This window comes from Schistocerca serialis, chromosome 9 (assembly GCF_023864345.2).
Source record: "Schistocerca serialis cubense isolate TAMUIC-IGC-003099 chromosome 9, iqSchSeri2.2, whole genome shotgun sequence".
Lineage (NCBI taxonomy): Eukaryota > Metazoa > Arthropoda > Insecta > Orthoptera > Acrididae > Schistocerca > Schistocerca serialis.
In genome coordinates this window covers 31,873,763-31,889,800 of record NC_064646.1, presented here as the reverse complement: position 1 = coordinate 31,889,800, position 16,038 = coordinate 31,873,763, and the positions used below count along the sequence as shown (strand labels likewise).

Below are 16,038 nucleotides of genomic sequence, written 5' to 3'. Positions count from 1 at the left end.
GCTCCTTTGCAACAGCCTTTTTGTTCTTCATTTATAATTTTGTTCTGTGTTGTATGTGTCATTAATTTCTGTGTAATGACTGAAGTTAATATTTTGTATATTGTTGGTAGGCATGTTATGGGGCGATATTTTGCTGGGTTTGCTGTGTCTGCTTGATCTTTAGGTTTCAGATAAGTTATTCCAAATGTAAGTGTAACAGGGAATGTGTATGGGTCTGCAATGTAACTGTTGTTATTATTATTATTATTATTATTATTATTATTTGCTATCATTTCCCTTTTTCCAGTTATTATTCCCAGCATCAGTAGAACAAATTCTATTTTAGTACATTGAAAATGTATTACCATTAATGTAATGTCGTAGTAATCGACACTTATAGTGAAATTGAAGTATTTATATTTATTGTTAATAGGTTCATGTGCTTGCCATTTCCTGTATATTTGTATAGTAATGTGGTTTAAAGGCTCATCTCATGTGCTAAAAGTGTATAATAATGTGGTGTTTATTGTAATGCTCAATAGGCAGCTGTCCGACTTGCAAAAATGGTGGGCTACGTAAGTGCAGGAACTGTGGAATATCTTTATGACATAAACGGCAATTACTACTTCTTAGAACTGAACCCTAGGCTGCAGGTTGAGCACCCATGTACAGAAATGGTGGCAGATGTGAATCTTCCTGCAGCTCAGTTACAGGTACTTTTATTACATTGGCTTAGCAATTCAATACATTCTCACAATTTCGTGGATTGTTTGTGGGTATATGTTACCTTCATATCATATTAATATAGTTTTCCACCTGCAGATTGCTATGGGTTTGCCATTAGACCGGATCAAAGACATTCGTCTTTTATATGGCGAGTCACCATGGGGCGATTCGCCTATTGATTTTGATAATCCACGGCACAAGCCCCAGCCCTGGGGACATGTAATTGCTGCTCGGATAACTAGTGAAAATCCTGATGAAGGTATAGTAATTCTTTAATTACCGATACCAGCTTGTGTATCTATTCTGTAATATTAATTCTGATGACATTATGATAGTGTGTTCAACCATCAGGCAATTTTTCGACTCCTTCCATCTCAGAATTGGAGGAATCCGGTGCGCAACTGGAGGTTTCACATGCTACATGATTCAGAACAAGTCGACAGCAGTGTTAATGAAGCCCTCCAGCTCCGACACATGCACCTTTGACCACACAGCTGTATTCACAAAATTGGCTCATTGTCCCAACGTAGATGATTTTCATTTATTGGTCTGGTCAGGCATAGACAATTGGTCAGGCATAGACAGTTTACCTGTGTTCTATTTTTCTTTATGCAAACCTGTTTCTCACTGCCTTGCAATGATTTTTTGCACCATCCTTCACTAAAAAATATGAAGAAACTTCAAACATTTTCACAGCAGTTCCTAATGACAAGACCACATAAGATGACTGGTGGGACAAAGAAAGCAACTGTCGAGTAAAATTTGAAATAAGAACTGTGCATGTTAGACTTTTGGCATGGTGATTCGCAAAAACATTGAAGACTTGGTGTACATTCACTGCACCCAACAATCAGTTATTGAATGTGGAACTTCCTGGCAGATTAAAACTGTGTGCCGGACCAAGACTCGAACTCGGGGCCTTTGCAGGAGAGCATCTGTAAAGTTTGGAAGGTAGGAGATGAGATACTGGCAGAAATAAAGCTGTGAGGACGGGGCGTGAGTCGTACTTGGGTAGCTCAGATGGTAGAGCACTTGCCCGCAAAAGGCAAAGGTCTCGAGTTCGGGTATCGGTCCGGCGCACAGTTTTAATCTGTCAGGAAGTTTCATATCAGTGCACACTCCGCTGCAGAGTGAAAATCTCATTCTGGAATTATTGAGTGTGCTACGTGGGTGTTTGTTTTTGCATTAGTGTTGAACTTACGACGAATAAAGTATGGTAGTTACAATTAACCCATGTTCATTGTTGTTTGCTCATTGTACGGTATTCACTTACGTCGTCAGTTGTGCAACATGATCGGTGAAAAATCTCCAAGCCATGCCTTGGGAATGTAAATAACAAATAGGTTTATTGAAAAGGTTCACATTTTACCTGAAATGTTTTTTCTCCCTTCTCTTTAGGCTTCAAACCAAGTTCTGGCACAGTACAAGAACTTAACTTCAGATCATCAAAAAATGTCTGGGGCTACTTCAGTGTGGCTGCATCTGGTGGTTTACATGAATTTGCAGACTCTCAGTTTGGACATTGCTTCTCATGGGGTGAAAATCGAGAGCAAGCCAGGGAGTAAGTAAGCATTATGAGCTTTTACACTGTACAGTGAAACAATTAACTTGTTTATTATACCTTCACAGTTGCACCATTGCTTCCTTCTTTCCTCCATTCTTCTTCTTCTTCTTCTTCTTAGACTACTATACCCGGGCTGGTGAAACAAGTCACTCGACAGCTTGCATGGAGTTGGCTATAGTGAGATTGCGAGGTTGCAATAGCTGCCACAGCACACGCCCACAGCTCCAAAGTACATTTCGTAAATGTAAGCTACAATCAATGTTTATACATAAGTGTAACAAAGTGCATTTTTCTATCAATGGAGAGAACAACAATGGAGACTAAGCGTTTGATAGCATATGAAACTGGGAAATAAAAACAACGAAAGTTAATGACAATATCTATGAAAAGTCATTCCAAATTTTTACCGTAATAGGTGCCTGTAAAAAGTCGTATAATAATGTAAACCAAAGCATACCAGAGAACATGCTATCCACACTCGTAGAAAGAAATTGCAAAGAGAGAGAATTAATTCTGTATACATTTACACTCACCAGTTTACAATGTCGGTGGCGGAATTCCATCCAGTTCTCCTTCACTATCATCGGAATCGATGCCGAAACCTTTGCCTTCATCATCATCATCATCATCAAGAGAAATCATTAATTGTTCGTTTTCATTTACAATTCTTCTATAGTGTGTTTCTCTTATGAGTTTAGCAACATGGTAGTGTGTGCAGTAGCAAGACCTCCACTTAGCAGTGTTTCCGCTTCTGTTGTAGTAAAAGTCTTGTTGTTACTTCTAACGTATGCCTTGACTCCTCTACAAAATATTTAGGCGTCACAGGCTTTGTTTTGTGAGCGAGTATAACAACAGCTTTGTCATACTCATGTCTGCAGCAATCTCTCTCACCTGCAACCACTGCACCATAGTTGCTTCACAGTCACTGGAAGTGGGAGTTTTATCTAAAATCACGGAATGGGCATTGCATTGTCCATCATAAACACTGTCGGAACACTAAACTGGAGCAACAAATTTTTAAACCACTGTAGAAACCGTGTCTAGTTCATACCCTCATGACATTCACCGGTTTTTCTGGATCGAAAAACTAAAAGACCTTGAAGCACAAAGCCGTTTGAAGATCCTGTATGGGCCACAATTAATTGGGATCCTCCTCCTGTTGGCTGATGACTGCTGCTATTCGGAGTATCGTCTGTTTAGATTTATCAACTGGTTCTCCAGCGTTGACCCAGGTTTCGCCTAACCATATGACTGAGTGTATGTCCTTTCCTAGAATTTTGTGTAAGAAAATGGTATGAGCTGCAACGACGTGAGCTTTTTCAAAAATTTTTGTCCATCTAATTATTGAAAATGGAAGCCCAAACTTTTTAATACCATCTTAAAGACCTTTTCCCCTGTGAGAAAAGTTCACTTTCTTTTAAAAAAATTAGCAACTTAGCTATTGTGGGGTATTCTTTCCTTCTATAATATCTGTACGTGTGCTGACGAATTGCATTGGTTTGGAAAGAATCAATATCTGTAACAGGACAAGGTTGTTTTTTTGTCTTTCCAGGAGTATTTAAAAACACGCTGTTTGTCCTACGGGCTTTATTCCACACTGTTTATTTCAGTGTTTTGTAAGCCTTGAAGTAGCGCCCATTTCCTTATAAACTGTTCTTTGACAGAGTCCTAGAGTTTTTGAGGTATGCTTTAAAATTTTGTCGGCAGGAATTGACGCATGCGCATGAACAGAAACAAATTTTATATCTTGATCATAAAACTCGTGCATCCTCCATAGCAATTCCAAAGCTTGACTGTTTAATGGCTCCCAGGCACAACGGATTGGCACTTGGCGAATGATATCGTTTTGGTGACATTGTTTAGTAAACAGAAACTGTAGTCGAGGCAGTAACACAACACAAAAGCAGGCAGTCGTGCACTATCATACAGTGTTTACATGGAAGCCAGTAACGGAGTAGCATCAATGCCGGAAGCAGCTTTTGTTCAGTGCTGCAATTGGTTCAGACGACGCAGCACCTCCTCACATGTTTGTCAGTTATATTTGCCAACTTTATGGTGCTTGGGGAGTGACCTTGAAGTGACATGTTTCAGTGGCCTGGATATACTTCTTTCTTTTTTTTAAGTGATTGTTTTTGAACACTTGCATTCAAACAATTTGGTATATCAGAAGGTACAATATTAATAAAACATAAAATACCAAATGTTAAAATACATAAATAGTTATCCAACATTGTGTATGCACAGATTACAGTAGAGCAGTACATTGTTTATGACATACCTGCATCTCTAATATTTGACTGTACATTATTCCAATGGCACATCCAAAGATTTGTTCATATATCATGTCAAATTAACAATTGTGATCTGACTGTAACATAATTCCAATGGTACATTCAAAACTTGACTGGTATCCGTAGTTCTTCATACAGTCAGAACTTCACAGACACCTTCAGTTGTTTATGTAATCATGCACATTGTCTCTCCAGAGATTATACAGTTAAAATGAAATACATCAATATTGAACAATGGAAAATCCAGGATGGAATGTAACAATTCTGTGAAAAGGAAAGTTGCTACTCACCATGTAGCGGAGACGCTGAGTCACAGTTAGGCACAACAAAAAGACTGTCACAAAAAATAGCTTTTGGCCAGTGAGGCCTTTGTCAGAATTAGATGGCAAACACACATACATGCAAACGCAACTCACACACACGCCTGCAGTCTCAGGCAACTGAAGCCACACTGCGAGCAGCAGCACCGGTGGATGATGGGAGTGGTGGCTGGGTGGGGGATAAGGAGGAGGCTGAGACAGGGAGGGGGAGGGATAGTAGGGTAGCATGGCAGACAGTGACATGCTTTCGGGGAAGGAAAGAGGGTAGGTTAGATGGAGGGAGGGGAGGTTGGGGGGGGGGGGGGGGACACAGCTTAAAAAGAGAAAAGTACAAAGACTGTGTGCAATGGGGGAATGAGGGCTATGCAGTGCTGGAATGGGAACATAGAAGGGGTTGGATGAGGGAGGACAATAACTAACAAAGATTGAGGCCAGTAGGGTTATGGGAACTTAAGATATATTGCACGGGACGTTCCCACCTGCACAATTAAGAAAGGCTAGTGTTGGTGGGAAGGATCCATATGGCACAGACTGTGGAGCAATCATTGAAATGAAGGATGTCCTGTTTAGCAGCATGCTCAGCAACAGTGTGATCCACTTGTTTCTTGGCCACAGTTCATTGGTGGCTATTCATGTGGACAGACAGTTTGTTGGTTGTCATGCCCAGCACTGTGGTTGCAGCATAGCTTGTAGATCGTATGACCGGTTTCACAGGTAGCCCTGCCTTTGATGGGATAGGTGATGTTTATGACCAGACTGGAGTAGGTGGTGGTGGGAGGATGTATAGGACAGGTCTTGCATCTAGGTCTATTACAGGGAATGAGCAATGAGGTAAGGTGTTGGGAGCAAGGGTTGTGTATGGATGGACAAGTATATTGTATATGTTCGGTGGACTGTGGAATACCACTGTGGGAGGGGTGGGAAGGGTAGTGGGCAGGACATTCCTCATTTCAGGGCACGGCAAGAGGTAGTTGAAACTTTGGTGAAGAATGTAATCGAGTTGCTCCAGTCCTGAGTTATAAGGATAATGCTCCTCTGTGGCCGGACAGTGAGACTGTGAGGTGGTGGGAGACTGGATAAATAAGGCACAGGAGATTTGATTTTGTACAAAGTTGAGAGGATAATTACAGTTTGTGAAGGCTTCAGTGAGACCCTCAGTATATTTCAAGAGGGCCGCTCATCACAGCATATGCGACAACCTCGGGTGGCTAGGCTGTATGGAAGGGACTTCTTGGTATGGAAAGGGTGGCAGCTGTCGAAGTGGAGGTATTGGAGGTATTGCTGGTCGTTAGTAGGTTTGATATGGACAGAGGTACTGATGTAGCCATCTTTGAGGTGGAGGTCAACATCAGGAGTGTGGCTTGTTGGGTTGGGTATTACCAGGTGAAGCAAATGGGAGAGAAGTTGAGGTTCTGGAGGAAGGTGGATAGGGTGTCCTCACCTTTGATCCAGATAGCAAAGATATCATTAATGAATCTGAACCAGGTGAGGGGTTTAGGATTCTGGGTTTTTAGGAAGGATTTCTCTAGATGGCCCATGAATAGGTTGACATAGGATAGTGCCATGTGGGTGCTCATAGCTGTATCCTGGATTTGCTTGTAGGTAATGCCTTCAAAGGAGAAGTAATTGTGGCTGAGGATATAGTTGGTCATGGCAACTAGGAAGGAGGTTGTTGGTTTGGAACCTGTTGGGTGTTGGGAAAGGTAGTGCTCAATAGCGGAAAGGCCATGGGCATTAGGAATATTAGTGTATAGGGAGGTGGCATCAATAGTGACAAGCAGGGCACCATGTGGTAATTGGACAGTAGCTGTGGAGAGTTGGTGGAGGAAATGATTGGTATCTTTTATACATGGGGGTAGGTTCCGGGTAATAGCTTGAAGGTGTTGGTCTATGACAGCAGAGATTCTCTCACTGAGGACACAGTAACTGGCTTCAATGGGGCCTCCTGGGCGGTTAGGCTTATGGACTTTAGGAAGCATGCAGAAAGTGGGAGTGTGGGAGGGGTGAGTAGAGAGATGGACTGTGGGGAGAGGTTCTGGGAAGGGCCTAAGAATTTGCGGAGTGACTGGAGATCCTGCTGGATTTCTGGAATGGGGTCACTGTGGCAAGGTTTGTAGGTGGATGTATCTGACAGCTGATGTAGTCCTTCTGCCAGAAAATCCTTGCAGTTCAAAACAACAGTGGTGGAGCCTTTATCCACAGGCAGGATTATAAGATCAGGATCAGTTAAGATGGCAGACTGCCGGTCTTTCTGTTTATGTAAGGTTGGTTAGCATGTTGAGGGATTTGGGGAATGATGGGAAGGCAAGGTTCGAGGTTAAGAAATTCTGGAAAGTTAAGAGGGTGTGGTTTAGGGCAGTGGGGGTGGACCACGGTTGGATGGAGGATTGAACTGAGTTAGGCAGGGTTCAACATTGGTCTTTGGTTGAGGAGAGAATATCTTTAACAAATCCTGCATGACTGAATTTGGGAGTGGGGCAAAAAGTGAGGCCTTTGGAAAGGATTGATATTTCTGTGGGGCTAAGGCTTCTGGAAGAAAGGGTCATGGCTGTGCTTCTGGTCTGTGTAGGTTCTGGATCTATGTAGTGGTGGGAGGGAGTTTTGGAGAGTGAGGTAAATGTAGTAGGTCTGCGAGACAGGGTTTGTCAGCTATGAGATGATGTGGAGGAGGTTTGGAGGTTGTTGTAGAGGGGGGGGAGGGGGGTGGAGAGTGGTACTCCAAGGCAGGAGTAGGAAGTGAGCAGGGGGGGGGGGAGGAGGAGCTTTTTGAGGTGGTGTTGTGTATGTTGCTGTAGTTCCTGGAGGGCAAGAGTTTCAATGTGTGTTATTGGTTCCAGGAATTTGGGACTGCGTAGCAGGAGAATTTTGTGGATGGAGAGAAGGTACTGCAAGGAGATTTGGGCTTAGTTGATATGGTTTTGCAGGCCTATGTTGGTGAGGTCCGATTGGCGGAATCTGAACAGGTGGTCATTGTGGCAGGGGAGAAGGCAGCCAGAGATGGGTGATTTGATGGTAAGGCCATTTGGGGGGATTCCATGAGCCAAGCTACAATGCAGGAATGGTATGTGGTACTAGGTTCTGGCTAGGAATAAGGAAACTTTTCTGTATTGATACAGGTGGAAGGAGCAAGGATCCGGGGTGGTGGAAAATACGTGAAAAATTACGTGAATAACGTAGAATTATGTCCGAAAAAAATCCCAAAAAAAGACTAAAAAATCACGAGGATGAAATGAAGGCAAAAGGGGGAATCAAGATGAAATCTGTGGGAGTAACTAGTAGTGAAAGTTGAAAACTCACTAAAATTGGCGAGAAAGAACAGTGAAATCAATGAAAAGATATATATAATATACAAATACATTTTACTGTGGGTAGCGGAATGGATAAGTATGAAGAAAGGGGATGGCATATGTGACTGGATGAGGTGGAATTAGTTGGTGCGAACTGGGATAGAACGGAGAAAGAGGGGGGGGGGGGGGGGAGGGGAGAGGTTCGTAGGATGAGATTAAAGATCGTGTAGCACCGGAAAGGTGCGGGGAAATAACACACGAAAATACCAGATAGTGACGCAGGGAGAGTGATAAAGTAGGCTGTATGGATTACTGATATCGGCCGGAGTGATGTGGGACATAAGATGCTGCAACAACAGTCAGTGTGATCTCTTAGCTGTCTGTTGTGTGCGACTGAGACAGTTGATACAGTGTGGCTCGTAAGTAGAGCATGAAGTGCAGCTTGTAAGGTGACAAGGAAACACAGGAAAGAAGAGAAAGGAGGATGGACATTGAGTATAGTGATGCATTAGAAAATAGTAACAAAGGCAGACAGCACTGGGTTAGGATTGAAGAAAAGCCGTCGGGCAAAAATCAAACAATGGAAAATCCAGGATGGATTGTAACAATATTAATATTGTGAAAAGGAAAGTTGCAACTCACCATATAGTGGAGATGCTGAGTCACGGATAGGCACAACAAAAAGACTGTCACCAATAATAGCTTTTGGTGAGAAAGGCCTTCGTCAGAATTAGATGGCAAAACCACACACACACACACACACACACACACACACACACACACACACACACACACACGACTGCAGTCTCGTGCAACTAAGGCCACACTGCGAGCAGCAGCACTGGTGCCTGATGGGAGTGGTGAATAAGTGGGGCTAAGGAGGAGGCTAGGACAGGGAGAGGGAGGGATATTAGGTTAGGCATGGTGGACAGTGGCATGCTGTTAGGGAGTGTGGAGGGAGAAGGTGGAAAGAGGGCAGGGCAGTCGGGAGGTTAGATGGGGGGAGCAGAGAGGTGGGGAGGGAGGGGGGGGGGTTAGCGGGAAAGGAGAGGAGTAAAAAGACTGCATGCGATGGAGGAATGAGGGCTGTGCAGTGCTGTAATGGGAACATTGGGAGACGACAATGACGAACATAGGTTGAGGCCAGGAGGGTTATGGAAATGTAGGATATATTGCACAGAAAGTTCCCACCTGCAAAATTCAGAAAAGCTGGTGTTGGTGGGAAGGATTCATATGGCACAGACTGTGGAGCAGTCATTGAAATGAAGGATATCATGTTTGGCAGCATGCTCAGCAACAGTGTGGTCCACTTGTTTCTTGGCCACAGTTCATTGGTGACCATTCATGCAGACAGACAGCTTGTTGGTTGTCATGCCCAGCACAGTGGTTGCAGCATAGCTTGTAGATCATATGACTGGTTTCACAGGTAGCTCTGTCTTTGATGGGATAGGTGATGTTTATGACCAGACTGGAGTAGGTGGTGGTGGGAGGATGTATAGGACAGGTCTTGCATCTAGGTCTATTACAGGTATATGAGCCATGAGGTAAGGTGCTGGGAGCAAGGGTTGTGTATGGATGGACAAGTATATTATGTAGGTTCAGTGGACCTCGGAATACCACTGTGGGGTGGGGGGGATATTTCTCATTTCAGGGCACGACGAGAGGTAGTCAAAACCCTGGTGAAGAATGTATACATCAATAGGGTATTGATAAAGGCCCCAGACATTGTCACATTGTTTTACAAAATACTGACATGAACGGCCATCAGATGACTGATTGGAATTTTATAACTAGGTACAAGGAGCAAAGCCTGAACAGCAAGACTACTTTTGGCCATAATTTATAAAAGCATAAAACACGTAATTGGTAGTATTGAAAATATCATGAAAATTGAAGTGCAAGAGTGGATGCAGTTGTAGATCTGTCAGCAGACGACCATGTTCTACGAAACAGGAATTGATTATCTTGTCTCAACATTGGAATAAATGTCTGAATGCATGTTACGATTACTTTTGAATGGAACGATTCCATGGTCCCGTTGTGGTGGGTGTTTGATTTTCGTTTGACTGCCCGTGTGTAAAACAAATTATTGCAGTGTACTTCTGAGTAAGTGAATTATCAGTGTAACTCAATTTGTATCTGTTGTCTTGTATATTTATAATATTAGTGTCAAGAATAACATTTTGGATACTGTAATGTTTTTTGCGTAAAACAATGGCCTCTGAGACATGAAAAATAGTCACTCATCTCTCAGTTGGCAATTATGAAAGGGCTAGTGATTCAGTAACATAGGTTAATGACTGGTGTGTGCTAGAAATTAATAGTTACATTTCACTGATTTTCATACTGTGTTGGTTGTTCACAAAACTATACCTTGTATATTGTGAGCTGACACAGTATAAGAGAAAGATTCTGGGATAGTCTGCTGTGTTTGAATGAGTTTCTTAGAGAAACCCAGTGTCACACCTGTGACTGTGAAGGACATCTTTAAGGTGGGTTGTAGCTTCTGTGAAGGTCCAGTTCGCACCCTTGGTTAATACTGACTGAGGTAAAATTTTGTTTTTATATGCTCCGTCCTGGAGACTGAAGCCTGGCCTCATGTTTTTAAAAACTTGAGTGCAAATTTACCATGATTGTTTTCTGTCAGGCATTATTCTATTGTTTCACGGTGCAATATTAGTACAGATTTCATCAGTTTCATCACCTCTCCTGCCCCTCCCCTACCCATCTAATTAAAGTATTGTAGTGAAAATTATGACTTATTGACAATATAATGTAAATGGACAGATAAAGATAATCTGCTCACCAAGTGCTGGAAGGCAACACACACACACAAAAGATTGAACTTTCACAAGTTTTCAGAGGCAGTGGCTCCTTCTTCTGGTGAAAGAGTGGAAGGGGAAGGAGGAGGGGTGAAGGAAAAGGACTTGAGAGGTTTAGGGAAAGGGATACAGTTTAGAAAAGTCACCCAGGATCCCGAGTCAGAGGAGACTTATGGGATGGTATGAGAAGGAAAGACTGATTGTAGGAGACTGCATCGGATGAGATTTGAAATCACAAGAGCTTGAGGGTGGAAGACAGGGTAACATGGGTGACAGATTACTCCTAAAACATTGCCAACATTCATACAGTGCATTTTTGTAAAATAATAACTTTTTGACTTAAAAATGTAATGTTGAACGATACTGGTCAAAGTATTACTTTGTGTTATCTGATATGTTTTAGAAAAGACACAGTGAAATGTTTAGGAAATAATTCCAGGGACAGCTGCTAGAGAAAATTATACATAGTGTGCTGGTAAAGAGATGAGTTTCTACCCTCCATCTGTCTTTCCCCTATCTATCTCCCCCTCTCTTTATGTTGAAGTTAATATATAATTTTACATTCATGAACTGCCATAATTTGACCATGAATTATGTTTTAGATCACTAATCTCTGGCCCTGAAAATAGGTAAAAGTAGACAGATGAAATATGACTAAGATGGTGCCAACAAACTGTAAACAAGTATTGTAATAAACAACATAAGGACTAAATACAACACAACGAACAGACTTTTTTGGTAGCTTCCTTGTGACTTAGTGTATATCTATATGAAGCTATTTTAAATGAGTGGCACTGTGCTTTATTAAAATGGTGTGCTAAGAAATATCTGAAACTATTACCTTTTCGGAATACAAATATTATGTTATTTTTCAGGAATCTTGTGATAGCTTTAAAGGAACTCTCAATCAGGGGTGACTTCCGTACAACAGTTGAGTATCTCATCAAGCTGCTAGAGACATCAAGCTTCCAGAACAATACTATAGACACTTCATGGCTAGATATTCTCATTGCAGAGCGAATCCAGGCAGAAAAGCCTGATATTTTGCTAGGTGTAATTTGTGGTGCTCTTCATATAGCTGACCGAGCGATCATCACTGCATTTCAGAACTTCCAGACGTCTTTGGAGAAGTATGTAGTCCTGCATATTGCTGTTTTACATAAAGTACTCAGTATTTTGAACTAAAAAATACATAATAATAGTTTATTGTTATCTTACACAGTAAGAAAGGAAAAAGTATATTTTTATATGCGTAATGCAATGTTTCATAGTCCCTAGAGAGTGCATTCACTTATTAAACTTACAAAGAAATATGCACCAGGCTCAGGCAATGGTTTTATTTCCAGGGGGCAAGTTCAAGGATCTAATACTCTGTTCAACACAGTTGATGTTGAATTAATAAATGAAGGGTACAAATACAAGGTACAAGCCACCAAATCTGGACCAAACAATTATTTTATTGTATTGAATGGCTCCTTTAAGGAAATAGAAGTCCATAGGCTTTCTGATGGAGGTTTGTTATATAATGTTTAAAGTAATTTGTAGCAATGTTTCTACTAATTTGTGAATGTGTTTCATTTTCCTGTTGATCATCAATGATAATAGACTATTATTCTATTATTATTAATAATGTGTTTTTAATTATTGATCATGCAATATATTTCCATAATATGTGTGGTTGTGTTACAGTGCAGTAAAATAAAACAATACATAATTAAAAAATATGTTGAAGTATCTTTCATAAGCAGATGTTAATAGAATTTATTTATAATGTATTTTGTGTGTCTGATCAGGCATCTTGCTTTCAATTGATGGTTCAAGTTACACAACATACATGCGCGAAGAAGTTGATCGCTATCGCATTGTTATTGGAAACCAAACGTGCATTTTTGAAAAGGAGAAAGACCCTTCCCTTCTGCGTTCACCGTCACCGGGCAAACTTCTGTCTTTTCTTGTAGAAGACGGAGGACATGTGGACAGAGGACAAGCGTATGCTGAAATAGAGGTGTGAATTTTGAAAACTGTTCATTGTGTACCACCATGACTCTCTCTCTCTCTCTCTCTCTCTCTCTCTCTCTCTCTCTCTCTCTCTCTCTGTGTGTGTGTGTGTGTGTGTGTGTGTGTGTGTGTGTGTGTGTGTGTGTGTAAAAAAGCCATGCTAAATATGTGATTATGACAGTTTCATTTTATTCATTAAAAATATAATGTAGAGCATATACAGAATAGGTCACTAAAATGTTAGTATGTTTGGTTTTTTTTTCCAAATTAATGTCCAGTAACCTCCTTTTTCCCCCTCTCTTAGGTCATGAAAATGGTGATGACACTCACAGCAAGTGAAGCTGGCTGTGTGTTTTATGTGAAACGACCTGGCGCCCTTCTTGAACTTGGGACACTGATTGCTCACCTTGAACTCGATGATGCCTCCCTTGTTACAAAGGCACAGGAATACAGAGGAGGTTTTCCAGATAATGACAGTTCAGCTCCTGGTGTCGCAGAAAAGCTGAATCACCTACACAATAAATACAGAGTAACACTTGAGAATATATTAGCTGGTGAGTGTGATCATCCTGTCAAATGTTCTTGATTGGGTTTTTAAGACCCACTTTGTGCAAAATACAAAATGTTTTTCTCTCCTTTTTTGTTGCCTAGGTATGGTTAGATACCTGTGTACAAACTTTGTAACTAGATAGATAAAAAAAAGGAAAGTCTTTCCTTCTCATTGCCTCTGGTAAGTCTCCCCTGACCAGCGGTTCTGTGCGACTTTCCCGAAATCTACTCCTTTTCCTAGACCTCTCCAGTCCTTTTCCTTCACCCTTCTTACTTCCTCTTCAAACCTTCTGCCTGAAGGAGGAGCCACTGGCTCCGAAAGCTTACCTAATTATAACCTTCTTTTATGTATGTGTTCTGCTGCCACTTTGTGAGTAATCTTTCATTTGCTTAATTAGATTCTTTTGGCAAAAATTGATTGTTTTTTTTGTTATATGTACTAACTTTGATTGGTTGGTTGATTCCGGGGGAGGGGACCAAACAGTGAGATCATTGGTCCCATCGGATTATGGAAGGAAGTCGGTCACACCCTTTCAAAGGAACCATTCTGGCGTTTGCCTGAAGAGACTTAGGGAAATCACAGAAAACCTAAATCAGGATGGCCGGATGCCGATTTGAACTGTCATCCTCCTGAATTCAAGTCCAGTGTGCTAACCACTGTGCCATCTTGCTCGGTAGCTTTGATAGATCTAACTTCATCTCTAAAAACATGATACAGGTTTGATTAAGTTTGAATAAACCTGTACCATATTTGTATAAAAGTAAAGTACGAATCCATGGAAAGTGGAACATGGGTACTGAAACATGCCACCCCCTTTTTTTCCCAGAAGTTGAAGTTAGAAAACTTTTGTTTGCTCAGAAGCAGCCATTGTAAATTCAAAAATTAAACTGTTATTGGAGCTGTTCTATCACTTAAAATAGCATACTGATTATTTTATTGTCTTTATTTAATAGTGCAAATGGTTCTACAAAGACAAACACTGTAAATCAGTTTAGGATGAAATTGGTTCTAAAGGCAAGGAAGCTTGTTTATGGGCCATACAGTTCATTGCATGGCTGTTCAACAATTTTTGATGCTGCTTGCTTTCGCAGAAATGTCTACTGTGTGACTTGTAAAACATGCATTCACTCATTAAGCATGCAAAATGAGGCAGAAAAACAAAAACAAAAACAAATATGTGGTATCAAAATTCAGTTCAGTATTAATTTCTGTTATCCTCTAGAACAGCACACAACAACCAATTTCCCTAAAATTTCTTCACTTAGACTCGTTGTTCTTATTATTAATTTGGTATCCAGGACAGTAAATTACAGCTGTTTACAAATTCAAGACAAATATGCAATACATACACAATTTTGGCATATGTGTTTATCAGATAGAACATTTTTGAACATAGAATTTTTTTTTATGTCACAAGAAGCGGGAGATGCATACTTTAGAGAATAAATTTTAGACAAAGTTGGGTCAAGTTGAGAGTCTTATACATTCTTGCCACAAAAATGTTTCTGTCAATTTCATAATAGTAGAATCAGGATTTGATCCGAAAACTGTGTTCACCTTAACTTTTGCTGCTGCACACACTTCTTCATAGGCTGATTGCAAAGATTTTTCAACCTTCACAAAAGTTTTTGATTTGGTGTGAATTAGGTCTTGCTTCAAATCTGTAAATCTGCTTTCTTGAATGCCACTTCCACGCTTTTAATGCAAGCTCCATTGGTGGCTTTGAAAGTGTTTACACTCCCTCACTGGAAAATAAATAAATAAATTTGGGGCCAGTAATGTAATGCTTTTCAATAGAATGAAACAAATAAATGTTAAATTCAATAACTTTTGGGGAATTTATAGTTTCTTACCAACTTCATGATAGTTATTGCAGTAAAAGGTGACAGCAGTTATCCATTATTCCATCTGGTTAAAATACATAGACTGCTGCAGCAAAGCCAAGTCTGGCAGCACATCTCTAAATGTGGCAAAATGGATTTTCAGTAGGAGAACAGTCAGCTTGTGTCTTAGTTAATGCTGTCAGAATTATCAAATTTTGTGCATCAGTTTCCCTTGTTTGTGGAGGATGATTTGTGCATCAGTTTCCCTTGTTTGTGGAGGATGTGAGGGTATTCACATTGTTTCAGCAACACAATGTAATATATGGGCTTAAAACGCTTTACATCATTATCAAGATATTCTAATTGCTTCCCTTCGCACATACGATGAAGCATCACTTAACAACATACTGACTTCTGCCAGCATCTACAGAGCCAAGCTAGGTAGCTTGAGCTCACTATGAAGGTTGCAGACTGTAGCAAAAGTTGCGAAATTACTCACTTCCTGTACTTTTCGCATATTTCATGTGAAAAAATCTAAATAAAAGGCACTATTGTGCAAGTTACTGCAATATATGTAGTGAGGTCAGAAAAATGATGCAGTGTGCCAGGTAATGTCTAAGTACATGCAATTATATTGATGAAATATTCAGAAGGTGCGTTTACTACCCAAGTAATCAG

At 40.8% G+C, this 16,038-nt stretch overlaps 1 protein-coding gene across 2 annotated transcripts in view; it reads left to right on the top strand.

Annotated features, from left to right (window-relative positions):
* Positions 1-16,038, top strand: part of LOC126419304 (acetyl-CoA carboxylase) — a 444,881-nt gene that overhangs the window by 327,250 nt on the left and 101,593 nt on the right. For both annotated transcript variants that reach the window (XM_050086479.1, XM_050086480.1), the window contains exons 8-14: positions 522-692; positions 802-964; positions 2,104-2,266; positions 11,865-12,119; positions 12,336-12,502; positions 12,783-12,994; positions 13,292-13,541. In XM_050086479.1, coding sequence (XP_049942436.1) covers positions 522-692; positions 802-964; positions 2,104-2,266; positions 11,865-12,119; positions 12,336-12,502; positions 12,783-12,994; positions 13,292-13,541 — 1,381 coding nt within the window. The remainder of the gene's footprint in view (positions 1-521; positions 693-801; positions 965-2,103; positions 2,267-11,864; positions 12,120-12,335; positions 12,503-12,782; positions 12,995-13,291; positions 13,542-16,038) is intronic.